Genomic DNA, 24,488 nt, shown 5'->3' with positions numbered 1-24,488 from the left:
AAAATGATTTAATACATATGCAAATTAACCTGAGATGAGTCCTGTCCCTGACTCATCTCACGTACAGGACTCATCTCAGGTTAATTTGCATATGTATCAAATCGGTTTGTTTACACAATAAAAGCACACAGAGCTATGGGGACTGGGTATTGCGGATGTGCTAGATGCCATCTAGCAACCCATGTCCTCAGCTCAATACACAAAATCCCGGTGACAGGTTACCTTTAAATGTCTCTCCTTTTGACCTGGGAAAAAAATGTGCATTAATAAATTTACTAAATTGCTCTTTACTAAACTGTCTGTATGAATTCTACCTGTATATTAAACATCAACTTCGGGTACAATTTCAACCTTAACATATCTATAATAAGAGGATTTATATGGTAATATTTAAAGGGATATTGAAGCGCAAGTGTAACGCTACCAAACCACAGGGGAAAACACGTGAGGCTCACGGTGGGCCGATGGGTGCAATAGTTCATGTACTTACGGTGAGCAGATGCCTCCCTGGGCTGGCGTACAGTGGGTGGGAAGACAGCACAAAATCCTCTGGGGCACTCTCGGTTGCAGGGAACACCAGCCAGATGTTAGTTGAGGTGCCCTTGATGATAACTGGTGTAAGGTGCTTTTACGGCTGGGCCCCTGTGTTCGTGATGCCAGCACCGTTAGGTGCAAATGTTGAGAGTAGTAGCAAGAATGAGGAGTCGGTTGTTGTAAACCAATTGAACATTGACTGAAGAATCAATAGTCTCTGGACAGTTGGTACAGTTCATCAATGGAAAGCATTTGGCATAGCATAATAAGTTGACTTGTGATTCTATTATCAGGCAATGGCAGTTGTGAATGGAGGGATTCTTCTAATGCTGATACTTTACAGGCAAGGATCCTGGTGGTAATCCCAAAATTCACTCTGTACAGCACTCTGGCACTAAAGATGCTGATATACATATATATATATATATATATATATATATATATAGTTACTATAAGCTATCCTTTAAGGGCGATCTCCCTTGTGGCAGGCAAACACATCTGCTTCATTATTTGCAGGATACTCTTATGAATATGTTTTCCACTATGACGCGGAAGGCTTGTTTAGTGGATAAGGATAATTATGGCCTTAATCATCCAGTTGTGTCCAGGCACTCGGAAAGTTACTCCTGGTCACTTTTGCTAATGAGGTCCATAAGCTTAAGTTTAGATGTTACCCTCTCTGCATCTTGGTGTATAGACTCACTGTCTGGTGCTTGTCTTCTGTACATATCTTCTCTAGGCTTGATCAGGGCCCAGAGGAAAGTGAAGCAGCTACATGGTGAATTTGGCCTGCCTCCTTCCTCCATGGACTTGCTTGTTCCTCCTCCAACTTCCTTCTCTACATTCTCTACACTACTATGTGGTGCCAGCTGGAAAATAGGAAATACCATACAATGCAATTACAGATGTTTGAAGTGTCCCATTTACACACATATGTGGGACGCTGCACAAGCAAAAAAAAACACAAAACTGCCAGAGGCAGCACATGCTGTAAACAATTAATTTCCTATCTAAAAAAATTAGCATATTTCATCCGACCAATAAAAGAAAAGTGTTTTTAATACAAAAAAAGTCAACCTATAAATAATTATGTTCAGTTATGCACTCAATACTTGGTCGGGAATCCTTTTGCAGAAATGACTGCTTCAATGCGGCGTGGCATGGAGGCAATCAGCCTGTGGCACTGCTGAGGTGTTATGGAGGCCCAGGATGTTTCGATAGCGGCCTTAAGCTCATCCAGAGTGTTGGGTCTTGCGTCTCTCAACTTTCTCTTCCCAATATCCCACAGATTCTCTATGGGTTTCAGGTCAGGAGAGTTGGCAGGCCAATTGAGCACAGTAATACCATGGTCAGTAAACCATTTACCAGTGGTTTTGGCACTGTGAGCAGGTGCCAGGTCGTGCTGAAAAATGAAATCTTCATCTCCATAAAGCTTTTCAGCAGATGGAAGCATGAAGTGCTCCAAAATCTCCTGATAGCTAGCTGCATTGACCCTGCCCTTGATAAAACACAGTGGACCAACACCAGCAGCTGACATGGCACCCCAGACCATCACTGACTGTGGGTACTTGACACTGGACTTCAGGCATTTTGGCATTTCCCTCTCCCCAGTCTTCCTCCAGACTCTGGCACCTTGATTTCCGAATGACATGCAACAGTCCAGTGCTGCTTCTCTGTAGCCCAGGTCAGACGCTTCTGCCGCTGTTTCTGGTTCAAAAGTGGCTTGACCTGGGGAATGCGGCACCTGTAGCCCATTTCCTGCACACGCCTGTACACGGTGGCTCTGGATGTTTCTACTCCAGACTCAGTCCACTGCTTCCGCAGGCCCCCAAGGTCTGGAATCGGTCCTTCTCCACAATCTTCCTCAGGGTCCGGTCACCTCTTCTTGTTGTGCAGCGTTTTCTGCCACACATTTTCCTTCCCACAGACTTCCCACTGAGGTGCCTTGATACAGCACTTTGGGAACAGCCTATTCGTTCAGAAATTTCTTTCTGTGTCTTACCCTCTTGCTTGAGGGTGTCAATGATGGCCTTCTGGACAGCAGTCAGGTCGGCAGTCTTACCCATGATTGCCGTTTGGAGTAATGAACCAGGCTGGGAGTTTTTAAAAGCCTCAGGAATCTTTTGCAGGTGTTTAGAGTTAATTAGTTGATTCAGATGATTAGGTTAATAGCTCGTTTAGAGAACCTTTTCATGATATGCTAATTTTTTTAGATAGGAATTTGGGGTTTTCATGAGCTAGATGCCAAAATCATCAATATTAAAACAATAAAAGGCTTGAACTACTTCAGTTGGTGTGTAATGAATCTAAAATATATGAAAGTCTAATGTTTATCAGTACATTACAGAAAATAATGAACTTTATCACAATATGCTAATTTTTTGAGAAGGACCTGTATATATATATATATATATATATACTTACATTCCCCTTTGTATTTCTCCGGTACTTTTAGAGAAAAGCTTTATTAATGAACATTGATTCAATCAGGTCCAGACAAAAGAAAATCATTTTGACATTTTTCACTTTTTAGACTCATATAGTTGAAGAAGGTCCAAATGAAACATCTGATTTGTATGAGCAATTATTGGAAAAGGCGATTTAACTTTTGTCTGGACCTGAGTGAATCAATGTGCATTAAAGCTTTTCTCTAAATGCAATTTTGAGTGCCTTAGAACTTCTATTTCTTCGATTGGCTGCAGCCTGCCACTGGCGCCACTACTACATAAAAGGAGTGCAAGTGACAATTCATTCGCCTTTGTATTTTTTATAACTTTTACCAGAATACCCCTTTAAGAGAGAGATACTTGCCATAAATAGGATGGCGGAAGTTACTGCTATTCAACAGATACAAGGTCAGATTCAATGTATGGTAAACCTCTTACAGTACATCAAGATGTAGGCATTGCAGATATTGCTGATAGCTGTCACTTCACGGAATATTGTTAGGAAAGTCAAATCCATTAGGCTGCCAAATTTAAGCGGACGTGAAAATGACTGCATGTTTATAGAGGGCGAGCTCGCAAAATCTCAATACAAAATCCCATACAATTAAGCCCTCTATACAACAGAATATGCTGTAACATGCCAGAAGGTGCTAGAAGTTAAAGGGACACTTCCATTAAACTTCTCAAACTTTATTTTTTATGACGTATTAACATACCAACAGTTTTGTAAAAACTGGGTGGATGGTTTTTCTGGATATAATGTTTTGAAGTCATTCCATGTATTTTTCTTCTTGTCTCTTTAACATCATCTTTTAGCACGGGAAACAGTCTCGCTTAACTTTTTCAATCAGACCATCACTGCGACCAGAGAGTGCTGCCCTATAGTGAATCAATTAGAGCTGATCAGATTAAACTAATTTATGTAATGCTCTTCTGTGCGCATTTTTATCTTGGACTATCAGGAGAATAATAGAGATGGCATACTGTTATCCCAATTCTACACCTAGTATTATCATGAGGATTACTATGGAGATTTAAATCTTCCCTTCACATCTACATAGGAGGACTTTTGTGTCAATTGCTACAGAAGGACAATATTTTATAGTAACATATAGTAACATAGGGGCAGATTTATCATAGACTGGCGGCAGGCAATGTAAAGGACATGCACTGAAAAGATATCCCCAACTGTGGTTGTATCACATACTAAACACTTTGTTACACAGCCACAGTAAGGGCACCCTCTTCTGTACCAAATGGCAACTTGTCTTGTTCATGCTTATTGTACTTGTTTTTTATTATGTATGTAAACCCCTTTTCATATGTACAGCACCATGGAATGAATGGCGCTTTAGTAATAATAAATAATAATAAAACGATATATAGCTACATACTGTATATATACACACACACTGTAAGTGTAGGATAAAGATAACCAAATCAAACAAAAGAGTCAAACATATTAGACTTGGTCATTTATTTATTGTGGAAAATGATCCAATATCATATATCTGTGAATATGTGAACCTTTGCTTTCAGTGTCTGGTGTTGACCCCATTGTGTAGCGATAACTGCAACTAAACAATTTTGGTAGTTGATGATTAGTCCTGCACATCACCTTTGAAGGATTTTAACCCATTGCTCCAACTTCAACTCTGTTATGTTGGTGGGTTTCCTCCTATGCTCTGCCTGCTTCAGGTCCTTCTACAACATTTAATACTGAATTAAGTTTAGAACTTTGAATTGGCCATTCCAAAACTTTAGCTGTATTCTTCTTTAACTATTCTTTGGCAGAAGAAAGTGCTCAGGGTTGATGTCTTGCTTAAAGGGTTTCTACCACTTCGTTTTCACATAATTAGCTTTGAGACACTAGCGATCCGCTAGTGTCTGCTCTGGCAAACAATCCTAATATAATAGCTTTTGGGGCAGCCGTTTCGCTAAAAAAAGAACTTATATTGATATGCTAATGACCCTCTAGGTGCTATGGGGGCGTCATTAGCACCTAGAGGCTCCGTCTACCTTCACAAGATGCTGCCGCCCAGCGCGTCCCTCCAGCCCGCCCATCTCCTCCGGAATGCGATCAAGCGGACGAATTCTCGCGCATGCGCCGCGCGCGTCTGTATTCGGCGCATGCGCAGTTAATGTCCGACCGCTTCCCTGCTCAGACATCTCCACTGCGCCGATGACGTCATAGTGCTCCATCAGCGCAGGCGCAACTACCGAACCACGTGAGATGCCTGAACAGTAAGGAGCGGCGCTGTCGGAGGGTATGATTCTACTTATCCTTTACGCTTCAGGAGAGAGGTAAAACATTTCTATGTACCCAGCCTGACACGTGGGATGCCACAAAGCAGCGGCGGGTAATAATCTTACTGACCTCCACTAACATCTACCACTTAAAGACTTATCCACTATATGTCAGTATACCCAGTATGGGATACTAAGTTTATCACATGAATATGAAGGAGTAATATTTTTGGATAGAAATAAATCCATTAAATTAAATTGGAAGTATTTTTGTAGGATGATTAACCCTTTGTGGACAATCTAACTACGCTAACCATTTTAACATGGCTTTTCTCAGCGCTGACTCATCTATACATCTATAAACCATAATTGTCTGCAATTTACTTATCTATATATTGATGAATTATTCATCTCCTATATTGATGAATTATAGATTTTTTTTGGCATCATTCTCCATGTGATTATTTTTTTTATATCACTTTCCATGCGATTAATTTGATATATACCTGGACCACAACAGGAAGTGAATATATGTACTATGGTCTATTAACTGTACAATTCAGTTTGATATATACTTGGACCACAATAGGAAGCAAATATATATATCATGGTCTATTAACTATACTTTTATTGCACTTTTAGACTTTTAGTGTTTCTATTAGGTTGATGTGTTATATATGCATGTAATAAATGTGAATCTTTTTGACCTGTAGTGTCCGGGTGGTTGTAGACAATGAGTGACTGCCGTTATTAATGTAATTCCTATTTATTTCATTTATTGATAGGATGAATCAATTTGGTCAAGAGCACCGTATCCATACTAATAGACAGGTGAGCCTCTATATCATTATTTATTTGATAGATTCCTGTTCTTTAAATACAAGAGGCTCCCACACGCATTCTCACACTTGTGTGAGCAGCTGATGTAGTTTTAGGTCATATTTATGAAGAAATGTAGAAAGTTCTGAAGGGCTCACAAACTTTTAAGCACCACTGTACATACATACGGCATTAGCAAGAATTCCTCTTCAAATACCTTTCTCTCATTTGTCTCTCATTTGTCTTGTGTATGATCACAGACTTTAGGAGCCACCTACTGTTCCAGCATACCGAGCTGCCTGTGTGATTAGCATAGATTTTCCATCATCTAGTGTACTTTGATCTAAATAACAATCAAATATGATGGAATATTCCTAGATAATACACTGTTAAATAATTCAGAAGACTGTTGACATCTAGTGGTGCAAAGACATAGAAGCATTCAAGCAGTAAAATCATTGCCAGAAAGAAGCTCCCTATAAAACGGCATTATGCCATCGTTAACTGCAAGTTTATCGTTGTATGGAACTGCATCGTGTGTCACTAGCTACGGTATAACAAGTTTAGTTTCCAATTTTCTCTATTTAGAAAATGCCATATAATGCTGCCATTTCTGATGCCATCTTATTTTGAAAGATTCTAGAAGTTAAAGTAACTCATTTTCTTAATAAAAGAAATTACACAAAATGACAAAAATCCATAATATTTATTAACCAATTATAGTGTTTTGGCTACAGAACTGTAAAGCTGAACTCCACTCCAGACCTAACAATTCAGGTGTCACGTACGTCACCCAAAGGCCTAGGCAGCTGAGATACGAGGAGATGTTTGGCAGAATATGTTCATTATGCTAGCTGGTGGTCATTTTTATTTATTTTTATAATTTTCCCCAGCTTCCTCAACCACTGTAGGAGACCATGGAGGAGAGTAGTGCACTGGGAGTATTTTGTCTGTATATAAAATATATTCAAAGAAGTATGAAAGAACAAATCCATTATACCGTGCACTGAAATAAAACAGCACAGGATAGTTTAGTTATAAGGGCTGAAGAAAAATAACAGACGTCCCGGATCCAGCACATAACTGAAACCAATGGCACCAGACAACTCCATTGATTATAATGGGGTCGTCGGGTTTCCGAAGGAAGTCTAGTTGCAAAACCTATTTTATATTGTCTATATGTTTTAAAGAATCTTCAATGGAGACACTTACAGCGGTTGTCCGGGTTCAGAGCTGAACCCATACATACCCACGTTTTCACTCCCGTCAGGCCCCCTGATGATTTCATGCTCCGATGCTCTCCTTTGCCCTGCGCCAGATCGTGCAGGGCAAGGGCTTTTATATTTTACACCGCTAGGCGGAGGCTTCCATCCAGCAGTGTATTCGGTGACATCACCTGGTCTGATGGGTTGGCTTTAGCTCTTCCCTAGCTGTTTTACAGGCTAGGGGAGAGCTAAAGCCTGCCCATTAGTGCCGGCGAGGTCACCGGGATCACCGCTAGACGGAAACCTTACCTAGCAGTCCCTATGTGGAGCCTGATATGTCACAGAATCTCACAGATTTAGGTCAGGGCAAAGGAGAGCATCTTGGGGGGGGGGGGGGATGCTCTCCTTTGCCCCAAGATGCTCTCCTTTGCCCTGACCTAAATCTGTGAGATTCTGTGACATATCAGGCTCCACATAGGGGGGGGCTGCCTGGGTGGAAAATTGGGTATGTCCGGGTTCAGAACCCTTTAATGGAGATGTGAACAATCCCTTTTCAATGTATTCATTTAAACCTCTGCTCTTTCTAGGATTAGGATTTCAGTGGGTGGTTCTTAATAGGGATGAGCGAATCGAGCTTTGGATCCAAGATTCAAAGTCAATTCACTCAAAACATAATTTTAATCAGTCTCCGTACAGCAGGGATTTGACAATTCAGCTTGAAGACCATTAAAAAATCGAATGCCAAAGTTAATTGAATAAAATACAAGTTTTATTGAAACTTTTCCCACAAAGCTATATATCAATCTGCTCAGCTCCTCCTGCTCTGTAACATGCTGCCTGCAGGTCAGACACCGTGTTCAATGTCTCACCTTCCATGTAAAGGTAACTTATCTGACCAATATCTGTCCAATCAGACCAATAGTTGGTGTGTATAACAAAAGATGTGTGAAATTGGCCCTCTGACCAATGAGTGGTCAGAAAATCTGTCAGATAATCTGTTGGTATAATACAAGGTTGCGATAGACATGCTGAAGTTAACAGTCTGACACTTATCCCATCAGGGAACACCACTGCTGAGAATTTACAGTTTCATTCTGGCAGTGTTAGAGAAGAGTCACATGCTGCCTGAGAAGAGTCCGGCTTATTCATGAGCTTATGTTCTCCCCGCCCACCCGCTGATAATTGACAGGTCTCTCCTTAGTCTTCTCCCTAGGAAAAAATAGTCATTAGTCAATAGATGAGCGGGGAGAGCAGGCGCTCATAAATAAGCCAATCTCTTCTGTCTGTCTGTGCATGACTAATTCCCCGGTGCCTACTGCCAGCATTAAACTGTAAATTCTCATGACAGACGGCTGATTTCAGAGTGCCTGTCATTATCATACAGGAGATGTCAGGTTCCGTTTAAAGGAAATATGTCGCCAAAAACGTAATCTGCAAGTTAAAACCTGATACAACACATCTCCCTTTTTTTCCTAATCGGTTTTTATATTCTGATTTATTTATTCTATTTCCTGAACATGATTATGGGGGCGGCCATCTTGCCTGAGCTGTTCTTAGAAAGCATTAAAAAATTGGGCATTGACACATTGGTCTGAAGGAAACCTCATTGACTTCTATAGTAGAGTTCTCTGGACATGCTCTGTGACCTGTGCAGGGCTCATTGTACTAGGGAAGAATAGATAAGCTGTGACAATCACCTATTGTGAGTGGTGGCTCCTCTCTTCATTCTAATCCTGCCTGTAATGATATCACCTCTGTGTACAGATAAGCAGATAACTGCAGTAAAGCGATCTGTGCAGACAAAGAAGTGGAGCCTATTATGAGGCTTAGTGGCCAGTGCGAAAACTGCAGGATTGTATAGTTTTTGTTTAAATATAAAAATGGACATGGAAATTAAAAAATAACATAAAAAATTCTTTAAAAATATGTTAACCATAAAAATGTGATTTAAACAATAGGTCGTTTTCTGATGAAACATTCCCTTTAATCTTTCATTGTGCCAATGTTCTGGAGCGACATGTTCTAGAATACAGGTGCTCTATGCTTTAACACCTACATTAAAGGGTGTTAGAATATGCCCCCATTGTCTGATAGGTGCGGGTTCCACCTCTGGGACCCGCACCTACAAGGAGAACGGAGCGGGCAGAGCTGTGGCTGGAGGACCCCGGATTTTCCAGGGTCCGTCCACCACCAAGCACTGCTCCCATAGAAGTGAATGGAAGCGCACCGCGCACCCTGCTCCCATTCATTTCTATGGGGCAGACGGAAATAGCCGAGCCAGTCATAGAAATCAATGAACCCTCCGTTCATATCCCTGCTCTGTTCTCATTGTAGGTGCGGGTCCCAGAGGTGGGACCCGCACCTATCAGACAATGGGGGCATATCCTAGCAATATGCCCCCATTGTCTGAGATGGCAAAACCCCTTTAAGTCTATTCTGTAAGTAAGGTTTCAAACTTTTTTTTTTTTGATCTTAGAAATGTGGATCTGAGTGTATTTATAACACTGGAAATCTAAATATGACTGCCAACGCCGACGTTCAGTAAGTGAAACAACAATACAACAATTCCAAACTTTCAGGGATAGTATCAGATCTGTATTTAAAACCACAGTTGCAGAAACAAGATATTGTCCCATCACATCTCATTATACCATACGTTACTTCTTTTTCATAACCCTTTTTCTTCAGTGCTACAGTATAAAAAAGACGGATAACATATGGAAGAATACTGACAATGGTTGAGACAAAATTCCTAATTCTAGGCGTAATGAACCATCTAGTAGGTGATCCCTCTCTGGGTTCCTGGGACCATTTCTTGTGGACCTGTCTGCAGCATTTAGTGGCACAGGGGAAATTGCTTTGAGTTTTCTGAGGACTGTCAGGCGGTGGCAGAAATCAGAGAGGAGGTGTGCTTAAAAAGTCACCAAATAAATAGTTCTTTTTAAAAACTAAGTTTATCATAAATAGCTTCTTATTCTCTCTTCAACATACAATCTAGATGTTTAACTCCTTGTGCGCTAAAAGAGCCTGCAACTCACTTCTCTGTTAGCAATAACTAGGTTTACAGGGTTATTTTGGTCTGTCCAAAATGCCATGATGGGTTTTTCCAGTGCTGGCTGGGCTCCAAGCTACAGAACAAAATGTGTCGCCCTTGAAAACGGTACACACTGGTTGATGAACCATCCAGCTCCAGTCCTTGGCTTGTGTGCAATGGGATCTTGTGTCCCATGCGGCTGATGTTAGCTGAAGCGTAGACGATAAGTGGAAATTTCCATTGGGTCCATGCTGAGTGTGGGGTTACTGTTGTTTGAATGAGGGGCTAGAGAATACATCAATGTCAAAGACATGGCTTGCATGAGTCCTACTTCTAGCCCCATGAATAGACCTCCAAGTGACAGCTAGAAAAGAAGAGTCAGAAATGTGGTTACATAGGGTGAAAAAAGAAAAAATGTCCATCACATTCAACCCCCCCAAGATCCAGATATTTGGTAGAGAGGAAGGCCATATAAAACCCACTCAGGCTGTAAGATTAATTTTACATGATGGTTGAAAACAATTTGACTTACAAACTCTAATCTTAATACAGGGATAGAAAATGCCTGCTAACGTGCCCAGTTCACACAAGAGATTGTATCATTTCAGACTTTGATGGCATATGACTACAGTATGCCATCAAAGTCAGATAGGTGCCGGTCTCACCTCTGAGACCAGCACCTATCTCCAGAATGGGCCCCTGAAAGTAAAGGAAAGCGCACCAAACATGCATCCATGCTCTCCATTCATTTCTATGGAAGTCTTGAAAATATCCAAGCAAGCACGCTTGCCTATTTTTGGAAGTTCCATAGAAATGAATGCAGAGCACCCCATGCAAGCTGCCAAGATAGCCAGAGCTTGGCTTTTTTCAGCAGTCCCATAGATGTGAATGGAGCAGTGCCCATGCTTGCGCTCACTTTGAGGGTCCAGTTCTCGAGATAGGTGTGGTCCTATCTCTGGGAACTGCAGCTATCTGACATTGGTGGCATATACTAGCGATATGCCACCAATATGTAAGATGAGACAACCCCTTTAAATTTGTACCAAAAACTTTTTATTTGTTTGCAAACATTTTGTGCCTCATTCAACAAAGGGACATGGGCTTGATGAAAAAGGGGTATGAAGCTGGACAAAGGGAAGTAGCTTAACGTGTCACTGTACTTTGAAAAGACTTTTGATATTTCATAATGACAATCAAAGGTTTTGACTGATGGAGGTCTGAGTGCTGAGACCCCCACCGATCTCTAGAATGAGGAGAGAGAACACTCTCTGGCCTTGCTGCAGAAAGTCTATTGGGCCATCTCAATTCCATCTCATGCAGCGAGGAGAGCGAGTGTGCTATGTGAGCGCTTTGCTCTACTCCATCTCTATTTACTATGACATATCAAAGTGCACTGCCAACATACTCCAACATGTGCCAAAAGTGCATCAAAATTTTGGCGCAAACTTCTTGTGCAAAGTAAGCCAACCAATTGGTGGTACGCCCCTAGGACAAAAGTTTCTAAAGCGGCACCAAATGTATTATTCAGCGTGAGCCACTGTGATAGATTTGGTGCATCTTTAGACGGTTTAAGTTTACACTTCAAAATGACTCAATTACTGGCCTCCCTATTTAGTTTCATTGCCTTGTACTCTAACACAGCATTTGTTGGGTCAAGTGATGGTCATGTTGAAGGTGCCTACTAACAACCAGTGTGTGGATACTTGTCAAACTTTGATTACCTTTCCTTGACTTGTGGTGCAGTTAAACCCAAGATTCTTCGCTTCCAGCCCACAGTCAAATCCTTTTCTGTGTAAAATTAGTGCGGTATCAAGGGAAGGTATTCCATCATCCTGCAAAACATCACAGGAAAATATGGTCTATGGGCTGAAGTACTGCGTGTTCCCATATTCTTCTATTACAGTTTGACTTTGCATTTACTAAACCCACTTAGTAAAAGCCAAGTAATAAGCAGGGAAGATTTAGTCACCTCAGCCTGCAGCGTCCTCAGATTAAGGATGTGAATATCACATGGCAGGGTGGCAGAAAGAGGCATGAAGGATCTAAGAGCTGGACCTCCACCTTTTTCATTAGTCACGGGCATCACTAAGATTTCATGGTTCAAATGCATGGAGGTCATGTGACTGAGGAGTGACGGAAAGCTGACTGCTTGATTTCCTGGACTCTGGAAAAAATACAATAATTGACAGTATCACACCTGTTCTAGTAGTTTTGTACCATACATTATAAGGATACTGTACATCTTTTTATTTTTTCCGGATTACCAGAGATAGGCAATATTCAGGGAAGGTCACTAGGATCAGCATTCAATCTGCTCAAAAAGGACCTTCTAAATATCAGTCAAAACCAATCATAACTGGATTGAGTAAAATAAATACACACTGTGTATTCCATATGGTATAAATTCAGGCCTTAAATAGTCTGATTGATATACATGAACTTAACAGTCTTAGGGCTCATGGACACGTTTGTATTATGGTGCCATACTACCTCAGAGTGGTATGAAGCTGACTACCTCCACAGTTTATGGACCCAACTACCTCCAGTTTCATATGGCATTTAAAGGTTATTTCTATATAATTCCTTGTGAGACAAGTAAAAAAGAAAATAGTGGCTTCAAGGGCAGAATTTCCAGTGGTATTCCCGCCTTAGACATACGGTATGTGACATATCCAAAAGATACGCCATAAATGACTGATACATGTGGATCTCTAGGACCCATACCTATCTCCAGAATAGGGGTTCACTGACCCCAATCCTGCCCCTCCGTCTGCCACACTCTGATGTAGAATAAGTGGACTGGTGGCCTGGCTTTCTGCATTCACTTCCCTGGCTATTTCCACAATTAGCATAGAAGTGAATGAAGAGAGCTGCGCACATGCATGGCCATCTCTCCGTTTATTCGTATCCTGGATGAAAAAGCTGGAGTTCATTTCAAACACAGGGCTGGACTGGGGACTTAAAGTTGCCCTGGAAAAAAACAACTAAAAGTGGCGCAATGTTGTAGGCGGGTCCAATATAAGTAGGTGGGGCCAGAAATACTGTACTGCAGCACAGAATACTGCCCCAGCAGAACCAAATACACAGTGCAGCACAAAACACTGCTGCCCCTGCTGCAGCATTCAACTCTATCAACGTCATGAGGATGGCAATACATTTGAATTCAGGAGGGCACTCTCTTCTGCAAGCCAGATGCATAGGTACCAGATGCTCCTAGCATTAATTGATGTTGAGAGCATCAGATTGCTATGTACCTGACACGAAGATTTGAGGAGGAATTGGGTGGCCCCCTTGACATAGGCCCACCGTGAAATTTCCCTGTAGAGTCTATGGCCAGTCCGTCCCTGCTCAAACAGGTAAGATGGCAGGGGATCCCATTTGACAGACAGATGCATACCCCAGTGATATATATGCCATAAATGTCTAAGGTGGGAATACCCCTTTACTACAGCAGACTAATGGAGCACCATACAGTGGCAAAGTCCGTATGGCTCGGTCCTGTGCATGAGCCCTAACTATGACAGATTTAAAGAATTGCCTTCTCTAGAAAACCCCTGTGTGGGCATGCTGAACTAATAAAGGATAGGTCAATCTAAATTCTAGCGGACTATAAAATGCCAGTTGAATTCCCATGGAGTTGATGGATGCCCTGTGCAACCTTGAATATCAGCACTTACAGAAATGTTCCCCCACAAACCAGATTCTGATTGTGCAGGGTTATCGCACTTGAAATGAAGTTGTCCGGACTAAACAACCATTTTAGGTATAATTCTGCATTTTCTCATGCCTATCTCAGATATCGTGCTGGCGATCTGCCTTAACAAAGTGTAGAAAGTGCTCTTCAGTCTGTTCCAAGCCATGAGAGCACGATCATAGTGGTGATGGAGACTCAACTGAGTGAAGAAAAGCAACAGTGTGAGGATTAAATGAGAACAAAAAGAAAATGAAGAGCCAGTCTCTTGGAAGAAAGATAAGGAGTTTGCTAAAAAGTATAAAAACCTGAATACACAAAGCTTTAATGAGACCTGGTTAGGCACAAAAGACAGTTGACATGAAAAGGAGCAAAACTGGGTCAAAGTACCATCTACACAGTCAGTGTGAACTGGACAAAATGGCTCAATACTGAGGAGAACCTACCGCTTTCCATCCGATTTGGTTGTCATTGTACATTATAGAATTAATTGACACGATATTGTCACTAGATGTTAGAGAACAGCAAGTTCTGACCGATAGCACAAAACGACCATCAGTTTTATGTGTATTTTGTAGGAACACAGGATTAAAGCCAAAGCCACACATACTATGCTATAATGGAGTCTACAAAGCAGCTAACTAAATTACAAGGGTTCATCACTACAAAGCCATTCAGCGTTACTCCCTGAAGAGAATTACCTCATAGCTGCCGGTCCTCGTGATGGAAAAAGCCAGTTTTCTAAACCAGGAAAGCAGTTTAGAAAGGAAGCCGGAGAGCTGGGCAGAAGGGGTTATGGTAAACAGGGGAATAATGAAATGGAAGAGGTAATAAATGGATGGATATGGATGGGAAAATGGCATATACAAAGTCAGTGATGATTCACAGATCAATAAGTGGATGTTATACTTTAGGGCATGGGAGGAAGTGAGGTAGTAACACAAGGACCGTGGATAATCGTCTATCATAATGGAAAACCATAGAAGGGTTAGGAGGGGGGTCACGAAATAAAAGGTACAATAAGATGTAATGAAAAATCTACATCTAACACCTCACATCACAAAGGAAAGTGAGGAGTTTTGGTGGAACATTCGTAAAAAATGTATTTAATCTTAGTTTTGCTTTTGGCAGATGTTTAGTGCAATCTCGTAGTACCCATCCTGGCATTGGGCATAACACAGGCACATGCATGACTGTTACTTTAAAGGATCTCCATGGCAGAAAGGGGTTGTCTTATCTGAGACATTGGTGGTATATTGCTAGGATATGTCACCAATGTCAGATATCTGCTGGTCCCACCTCTGGACCTGCACCTATCTCCAGAACGGGACACCCGAAACGCGTGAAGAGAAGCCGCACATGCGCAGCCATCCTCTATTCATTTTTTTAGGACTGCTGAAAACAGCCAAGCGCTGGCTCCAGCAGTCCCACAGAAGTGAACGGAGCAGTGGACGCATTTGTGTAGTGTGCTCTCCATTCATTTCTAAGGGACTTCTGAAAATAGCATAGCGGTGCGCTTTCCTTCACTTTTAGGGACCAACTCTCGAGGTGCAGGTCCCAGATCCTAGGGATATGTTGCAAAGGTACCAAGGTTTTAGTGTTTTCTACACAAAATATATTTATATTTTCCCTTAAAGTGGTTGGTCCATGAATAACATTTATAATCTATCTATATTATAGGTGATAAATGTATGATTGCTGTCTGTCTGACTGCTGGGAACTCCACTGTTCACCGATTCCTGTGTGAAAGGAGTTGTGGTGTGGATGTGTGACCACAACTCTATTGACTTCTCTAGGTAAAGCTGAGCACTGTACTGGGCAGCCCCATAGAAGTGAAAGAAGTGGTGGTCACGCATGCGCATCATACAAGAGACTTGGGGACCCTCATTTTTGTGATGAGTAGAGACCCCAGCAGGCAGATATTTATCAGCTATCCTGTGGACAGTTGTTCCTTGGCTAGCCCCTCTAAAAGCCAGCATGTGTTACTAAAATTCTGTATATTCATTACCTATCTGAACACAGCTTTACTGGATTGACTACTGCTAACAGCACTGATAAACACGTCCACCAACAGCACTGATAAACATGTCCACCAAAGTAACAGCCACTGATAGTTACGGTAAGACCAAATGTTGCAGAACTGCAGCGGATGTGCAGGAACTTCTATGGTGTTAAAATTCTGCCATGTGTAGACCCAGCCAATGTGTCTCTCTGCTCTGGTTCATAAATGGGGGGTTACTCTCTAGGACGGCCATATGCAATAATAGGTGAAGGTAGTTAACAAAAACTCAATGTGGTCTATAGTCTCCCCTAAATTTCTATTTCCAGTATGTCACTGGATCACCTTGGCCACCTGTACCGGTCTTCTTAAACAAAAACATAAAGCTTGATAATGGAAGATGACCCACTAGCATTCTTCTATAATGTGTATATGACAAATGACATTACGTGAAATGCAAATGAAACTGTGAATTCATAGATTATCTGGACTGACTGTGCTATATCTGCTGCTCTACAAGGCCTATGTAACTACAATGAGTGGACTGCGGATCTCAAGCTTTAATGGACTGCAACTCCAAGCATGCTTCGCCAGCCAGCCTACGCCTACAGTTAGCTTGCACAGCTTTTACAGCAAGCATTTTACCTTATTTCCGGATGATCTTTTTTCCAACAGAAGCCGAAATCGGTTGCACGTTCTTTTGTTGTCTTTTAAACCTTGACCAAGACCTCGATTGTCATCCTGCATCAAGCGGCGGTCTAGAATAACCTCCAGCTGACCTACAAGATAGAAAAAAGACAAAATCAGTAATTTTGCTCTCTGATTCAATATACTAGATAGCCCTTTCACAGCTACGTGATAGGACTAGCTTGGTTTTAAATGATCGCTGATGTGTTGTCTATTTGACAGATGGTGTTCAGATTTAACAATCCTGATTTTCATAACTACAGGATACTGCAAGTGATTAATTAACAGAGAACAGCGTGCTTCTTCTCACCACTCTTCAGGCTGGATACCCCCAGGGCTTGGGCTGTGTGTAGCGTTAATCTGTTCTGCTCATCCTGGATGTATGCCATCACTGGCATTGGGTAGAAGTTAGCTTGGAGTGGAAGTTTTTTGAAAAACTTTCTAGTTTGGATCTGCATTGAAAAAATAAATGCACTGGATTGATTTGGGGGTAAACATGCAGCGAGAATACCGGTAGTGTTACTGTGACTAAATCAATTACTCACAATGGACTACGCTCAATAAGTACATGCAAAACATTGAGATAGACCAGAGGCGCATAGCCCCAGTGTCGCATGAGCCTCTGCACACAATGAACTGGAGGAGGTGAAGTTTACACCACTTTACAAACCAGATCACACATGGACTACTGTGTGCACCTGCATATAAGGACACAGAAGAACTTCAGTGGGTTCAAAGGCGGGCAACTAAAGTAGTAAATGCAATGGGTGGACTACATTACCCAGAAAGATGATCAAAATTAGGATTTAGTGACATGTATAAAAGAGCACTAACAAGGCAGCTATTGACAGTGGAATTTGGTGCGGATTGTCGGCAGCCACTTAGAATTCTCCTCCAATTGTTTTCAATCAGAAGCCCTGGTGGCGTTCATGCGCCCACAGTTTATAGCCAAAAGCTAAAGCTAAAATGCCTCCCACTCAAAACAATGGGAGGCGGATCCCATGGGGCCGGCAGTGACATCCACACCAAATCCTGTGTGAATGGCCCTAACTGTTCTACGCTCTTTGATGTTACTGTGTCTGTTAGGCTAGGTTCACATATGTGGTGCTTTTCAGCTTTTCTGTACAGGTATAGGAATAGAAAGACTACAGCAGTGGACCTGGCATAGACTAGACTAAAGGGCACCTGCCAGATCCCATTGATTATAATGAAGTCTGGCAGGTTGCCAATATGTAATCCAGCATTCTGTAGGCTCCGTTTTCTCCCCCCCCCCCTGTATGTTTGCCGTTATTTGTGTCAAGAATAGGACATGTTCTATCTTTTGCAGAACGGACATACAGATGTGGAAAGCTTTCCACATCCGTATGTCTGTTCCACAAAAGATAGAACATGTCCTGTTCTTCGCCGCAAAATGCAATTTATGCACCCACTGAACTTAATGGGTCTTAAAAAAACAAACAAAAAAAAACGCATTCAACACAGAGGTCATCCATATTTTGTGGACTGCAAAATACATATGGTCGTGTGAATACCCCCTTAAGTCTATAACGTTATATTCTTATACAAACTACAAAAAATGGCGTGGTGTCAAAAGGCAGGAAGTGCACAACCCCATATGCAGTTGTGCATCTATACTCAGGGGAGCAGATCCTGCACTTGTGGCCCGTTAATAATGGCAATCCCCAGCAAAAATGTATACAGTGGAGGATCCCCGCAGCGGACCGCAAGTACCACAAAAAGACATCCTACACAAGATAGAAAAATGTGTGGATGTAAATAGCTATATGAAATAAACATTAATAAGGAAGGTGCACTTGTGGTACTTGTGGTCCGCCGCAGGCATCCTCCACTGTATGCATTTTTGCTGGAGATCGCCATTATCAACGGGCCACAAGTGCAGGATCTGCTCCCCTGGGTATACAGACGTGGACAAAATTGTTGGTACCCTTTGGTCAATGAAAGAAAAAGTCACAATGGTCACAGAAATAACTTTAATCTGACAAAAGTAATAATAAATTAAAATTCTATAAATGTTAACCAATGAAAGTCAGACATTGTTTTTCAACCATGCTTCAACAGAATTATGTAAAAAAATAAACTCATGAAACAGGCATGGACAAAAATGATGGTACCCCTAACTTAATATTTTGTTGCGCAACCTTTTGAGGCAATCACTGCAATCAAACGCTTCCTGTAACTGTCAATGAGACATCTGCACCTCTCAGCAGGTATTTTGGCCCACTCCTCATGAGCAAACTGCTCCAGTTGTGTCCGGTTTGAAGGGTGCCTTTTCCAGACTGCATGTTTCAGCTCCTTCCAAAGATGCTCAATAGGATTGAGGTCAGGGCTCATAGAAGGCCACTTTAGAATAGTCCAATTTTTTCCTCTTAGCCATTCTTGGGTGTTTTTAGCGGTGTGTTTTGGGTCATTGTCCTGTTGCAAGACCCATGACCTGCGACTGAGACCAAGCTTTCTGACACTGGCTAGTACATTTCTCTCTAGAATTCCTTGATAGTCTTGAGATTTCATTGTACCCTGCACAGATTCAAGACACCCTGTGCCAGACGCAGCAAAGCAGCCCCAGAACATAACAGAGCCTCCTCCATGTTTCACAGTAGGGACAGTGTTCTTTTCTTGATATGCTTCATTTTTTCGTCTGTGAACATACAGCTGATGTGCCTTGGCAAAAACTTCGATTTTTGTCTCATCTGTCCACAGGACATTCTCCCAGAAGCTTTGTGGCTTGTCAACATGTAGTTTGGCATATTCCAGTCTTGCTTTTTTATGATTCGTTTTCAACAATGGTGTCCTCCTTGGTCGTCTCCCATGTAGTCCACTTTGGCTCAAACAACGACGGATGGTGCGATCTGACACTGATGTTCCTTGAGCATGAAGTTCACCTTGAATCTCTTTAGAAGTCTTTCTAGGCTCTTTTGTTACCATTCGGATTATCCGTCTCTTAGATTTGTCATCAATTTTCCTCCTGCGGCCACGTCCAGGGAGGTTGGCTACAGTCCCATGGATCTTAAACTTATGAATAATATGTGCAACTGTACTCACAGGAACATCTAGTTGCTTGGAGATGGTCTTATAGCCTTTACCTTTAACATGCTTGTCTATAATTTTCTTTCTGATCTCTTGAGACAGCTCTTTCCTTTGCTTCCTCTGGTCCATGTCGAGTGTGGTACACACCATATCACCAAACAACACAGTGATTACCTGGAGCCATATATATAGGCCCAATGGCTGATTACAAGGTTGTAGACACCTGTGATGCTAATTAGTGGACACACCTTGAATTAACATGTCCCTTTGGTCACATTATGTTCTGTGTTTTCTAGGGGTACCATCATTTTTGTCCATGCCTGTTTCATGAGTTTATTTTTTTACATAATTCTGTTGAAGCATGGTTGAAAAACAATGTCTGACTTTCATTGGTTAACATTTATAGAATTTTAATTTATTATTACTTTTGTCAGATTAAAGTTATTTCTGTGACCATTGTGACTTTTTCTTTCATTGACCAAAGGGTACCAACAATTTTGTCCACGTCTGTAGATGCACAACTGCATATGGGGTTGAGCACTTCCTGCCTTTTGACACCACGCCATTTTTTTGTAGTTTGTATATAGATATGTTTGGAGGTATATAAACTGCATATTTAAATGAGCCTGATTTTCATCCACAGGCAACATTTAGGTGCACCTGTGGGGCCTGGGCCTTATCAGTCAGTCTTGGGTGGGACTCGCAGACTTCTCCCTCCTCCCATTGCAAGCATTTCTGAATGCTGGCGGTAACTGGGAGTTTGCTGTGAGTCGGACCTTACGCCCCTGGTATTGCCCATATGGCACAGGTAGGTAAGTGTTAGGCCCCGAGCTACTTGAGATACCTTGGCGCGGTGCTTTGGCTCAGATATGTCCTTCATATAAGGATATATTGGCTAAATTCTCAATTTTAACACCAGTTGGAGGGTTTAGTCAAACTTTTGCATCCCCAGTAGTGCACCTTCCTTATTAATGTTTAGAATGTTATATTCTTACAACAAATATACAAATGGATCCTGTGGTTTATTAAAGGGCAGCAGTGATCCTCAGAATGCTCTACACCTTTGGGTTTCATCAGCTCTGCTCTGTTTTTCCAGTGTGCAGATCCATAGAAAGCATGGAAAAGCAGAGCAGAGCCAATGAAAGCTGAATGCTCTGAGAAACTCCGCTGCACCTTCAAGATTCACTTAAGGGTTAGGTAACCTTTCAGCACTTGGTAATGATGACATGCATATAACAGGCTCCTGCTCATCTGCTTCTTAACGACGTCCAGAACATAGAAGAGGATTCTTTACGGTAAGAGCAGTGAGACTATGGAACTCTCTGCCTGAGGAGGTGGTGAAGGCGAACTCACTAAAAAGTTAAGAGGGGTCTGGATGTATTTTTTCAGTATAATAATATTACAAGTTATAGTTGCTACTGATCACTGGAGAAAGGTCACTGATTCAGGGAGTCATTTTGATTATTTGGAGTTGAGAATTACATTTTTTTTCTCTGTGATGAGGACACTTGGCTTCTACCTCCTGAGTTTTTTTTTTTTTTTTTTGCTTTCTTCTGGATTAACTTTGCAGAATAATAACCTGAATTCGAGTTATGCATGTCTTTTTAAAGGGGTTATCCAAGACTATAAAAATGTCCCCCATATGCCGGGCCCCTCACAATGAATATACTTACCTGGCTCCCCCTGCCGCTCCTGGTCCCCGCACCTCCGCTGCCAAGGGGGAGCAGCCAATGGCAGGAGAGGAAAGGGACGAGCCTCCCTAGCATTTTGGAGCCTTTTATGTTGTGAGAAGGTAGCCATATCTGAACAACCTAAACATTATGCACTTCCTATGATCATCCTCCAAACAATAATCTTACAGATCCCCCCAGAATCAGCGCAGAACACATCCACTCTTGCCCAATATTCACTGTCCCTAAGCAGTGAGAGATAATAAGGAGTTCTAGATAATGATGATACTATACAGTGGATGGAGCTTTCTGCTTCCGGCTCGATCTACTGTGTGCTCCACCTTGAGGATAGGTCATCAATATCTAGAACTCAAACACCCCCCTTTAATTTTAATCCTTGGTTTGGAAACACTGTACGTGGCTATTAACAGAAAGGCAAGAAAGAACCTGAAAGCCGTTGAGATCAGTGAAGAAGGTGTCCCCATTCTGGATATCAGTGCTAAGTCTCATAGCAATTTCTTTATTGACGTGATCACGAATGTCAACGAGTGAGCTGATTTCCACTGAAAGGCCATCAGTTCCTGTAAGGGAACACAGTACTGAGAGTAAACGTACAAAGCAACGTAATGCTAAACTCCATTATGCACCAAACTTGTCACCAACATATTCCATTCATAATGTGGGTCATGTATAAAATCTGCACGGTTACAAAATGAAAGGGATTGTGTGGGACATTTAAAACATTCTGATGCTGTCCTTGTATTGATGACATTGTGACTACAGGCGCTCACAAAGCTACAGTATCACTGCAGGACAGCATCAGAGACTAACAAGAGCAGCAGAGTGGCAGGGAATTTTCCAGGTATATAATGCTTTTTTTGTTATTTGATCAAGACCCATTTTCTGTGAGATTTCTAAATGTCCCAGACAAGCCCTTCAATGTCAACCTTTTAAGAAGATCCGTAACTTGAAGCTCCTGGGCCAACTGATAATGTCCAACCTCAAATCTCATTTGATTATTCTGATTTCTTGCCTATCAGGAATATTCAATGCATTTCGAAAGTCTTCAGACCCTTTCACTTGTTTCACATTTGGTTTTGTTGTGGATTATTTTTTTTTAAATCTAGTTTTCCCCCATCATTCTGCACTCAATCCTCCATAATGATAAAGTGAAAACAGAATGGTAGAAATCTTTGTTAATTTATTGAAAAGGAAAAACAAAATGTTACGCTGACATAAGTATTCAGATTCTTTACTCAGTAGTTAGTTGAAGCAGCTTTGGCAGTGATTAGAGCATCCAGTCTTCTTGGGTATAATGCCACAAAGTTTGCACACCCGAATTTGGTGATTTTCTGCCATTCTTCTCTGCAGACCCTCTCAGACTCTGTCAGGTTGGATGGGGACCGGCAGTGGACAGCCATTTTCAGGTATCTCCAGAGATGTTTGATTGGGTTCAAATCAGGGTTCTGGCTTGGCCACTCAAGGACATTCACAGAGTTGTCCCTAAATCATTATGTGCCTAAGATGACTGTCTTGCTGGAAGGTGAACCTTCAGCCCAGTCTGAATCATATTTTCATTAAGAATATTCTGTACTTTGCACCATTTAGCATTTCCTCAACCCTGACCATTCTCAATGTTCGAACCGCTGAAATACACCCCACAGCATGATGCTGCCACCACCATGCTTCTCTGTAGGGATGGTATCAGGCAGGTGATTAACAGTGCCTGTTTTCCTCCAGACATGATGCTTAGAATTAAGGCCAAAAAGTGCAATCTTGGTTTTATCAGACCAGAGAATCTTGTTTCTCACAGTCTTTCTTATGGCTTAGTGTTTGCTCTGAAATGCATTGTCAGTTGTGAGACCTTATATGGACAGGGATGTGTCTTTGCAACTCACATCTATTCAACTGAATTTACCCCAGATAGATGCCAACCAGGGTGTAGAAACATCTCAAAGATGATCAAGAGAAATAGGAGGCCCCAGAGCTAAATTTCAAGTGTCATAGGAGAGGGTCTAAATACTTATGTCCATATTAAATTTTAGTTTTGAAAACATTTGCAAAAATTTCTAACATGGGGCATTGAGTACAGATTGATAGGAGAAACTCGATTATTAAAACTTTTAGCACAAGGCAGTACCATTACAAAATGTAAAAAGTGAAAAGGTCTGAAGACTTCCCAAATGCATTGTACAGTACATAATATGGTTGTTTCAAGCATATCAATTATTATATAAATTGGAGGAAAAACAATATAGTTTATTTAAGAATGCTTTCTTGAGTTTTATTATAAAAAAGGGTTCTTTACTTTTATAAAATTAATGAGACCGTCAAGCACTTATGGAAGACTGCTAAAAAGGTCTTTTTTGCAGTATACTTTAAAAGGGTTGTCTAGTCCTTTTATATCCTCAGGAAAGACCATCTATACCTAAATGGCGCATGTCTGACACCCAGTAAACCTGTCCGGAACTAGACAGCTCTGTCTATTCTGTAATGGACAGAGATGGTTACCACTGAAATTAATGGTATGTATGTGTAGTCATAATTGCTATGTCTATGGCTATCCAAACTTGTTTTGATGCTCTGACACTTTCCTAAAAATGAAACATACAAATGAAACATATACAGTAGCACTGGTAAAAAGCCAGTGTACATAGAGTAAGCTAAACGAATACTGACCTGGTAGGTTATAGACTCTAATTGTCTGCTGAACATGTTGAAAAAGGCAAGTCACCTCTGAAAAGAATGGACCCTCGATAATGCGTACCACAGGAGGGTCTTTCGGAGTGTATGACTGTAAAAGAAAGAAATGTGACCTCTTAAGACCTTTAAGAAAACAGAATTTACCTACAAGCCAATAGCACTGTGTTAAAGGGGTTGTCACAATTAAACAACATATCCTCTATCCACAGGATAGTGAATAAAGGTCTGACCGGCAGAGGTCTGACCACTGGGGACTGCACCCATAAAAACAACGGGGGCCGAACTCCCCATTTGAATGGAGTGGCAGAAATACATGTTTGTATGCCGCTCCAAGCAACTCTATAGGACTTTCAGAGATAGCTGAGTACAAGCGCTCATCTATTTCTGCAGCCCCATAATTAAATGAA

At 41.5% G+C, this 24,488-nt stretch overlaps 1 protein-coding gene across 3 annotated transcripts in view; it reads right to left on the bottom strand.

Annotated features, from left to right (window-relative positions):
- Window positions 1-9,825: 9,825 nt before the first annotated feature.
- The window catches only part of MAN2A2 (mannosidase alpha class 2A member 2), a 151,378-nt gene continuing 136,715 nt past the window's right edge, over window positions 9,826-24,488 (bottom strand). For 2 of the 3 annotated variants that reach the window (XM_044279496.1, XM_044279495.1), the window contains 7 exons: window positions 24,058-24,172; window positions 21,826-21,959; window positions 16,974-17,115; window positions 16,622-16,755; window positions 12,256-12,450; window positions 12,008-12,118; window positions 9,826-10,650 (listed from right to left, as the gene is read on the bottom strand). In XM_044279496.1, the coding sequence (XP_044135431.1) occupies window positions 10,492-10,650; window positions 12,008-12,118; window positions 12,256-12,450; window positions 16,622-16,755; window positions 16,974-17,115; window positions 21,826-21,959; window positions 24,058-24,172 (990 nt within the window). In that variant the 3' untranslated portion in view covers window positions 9,826-10,491. Of the gene's footprint in view, window positions 10,651-12,007; window positions 12,119-12,255; window positions 12,451-14,678; window positions 14,757-16,621; window positions 16,756-16,973; window positions 17,116-21,825; window positions 21,960-24,057; window positions 24,173-24,488 lie in introns of all 3 variants that reach the window. The other variant, XM_044279497.1, reaches the window with a different exon arrangement.

Source organism: Bufo gargarizans, chromosome 2 (assembly GCF_014858855.1).
Source record: "Bufo gargarizans isolate SCDJY-AF-19 chromosome 2, ASM1485885v1, whole genome shotgun sequence".
NCBI lineage: Eukaryota > Metazoa > Chordata > Amphibia > Anura > Bufonidae > Bufo > Bufo gargarizans.
The sequence above is the reverse complement of the archived record's forward strand: the minus strand, read 5'-3'. Positions and strand labels throughout refer to the sequence as shown.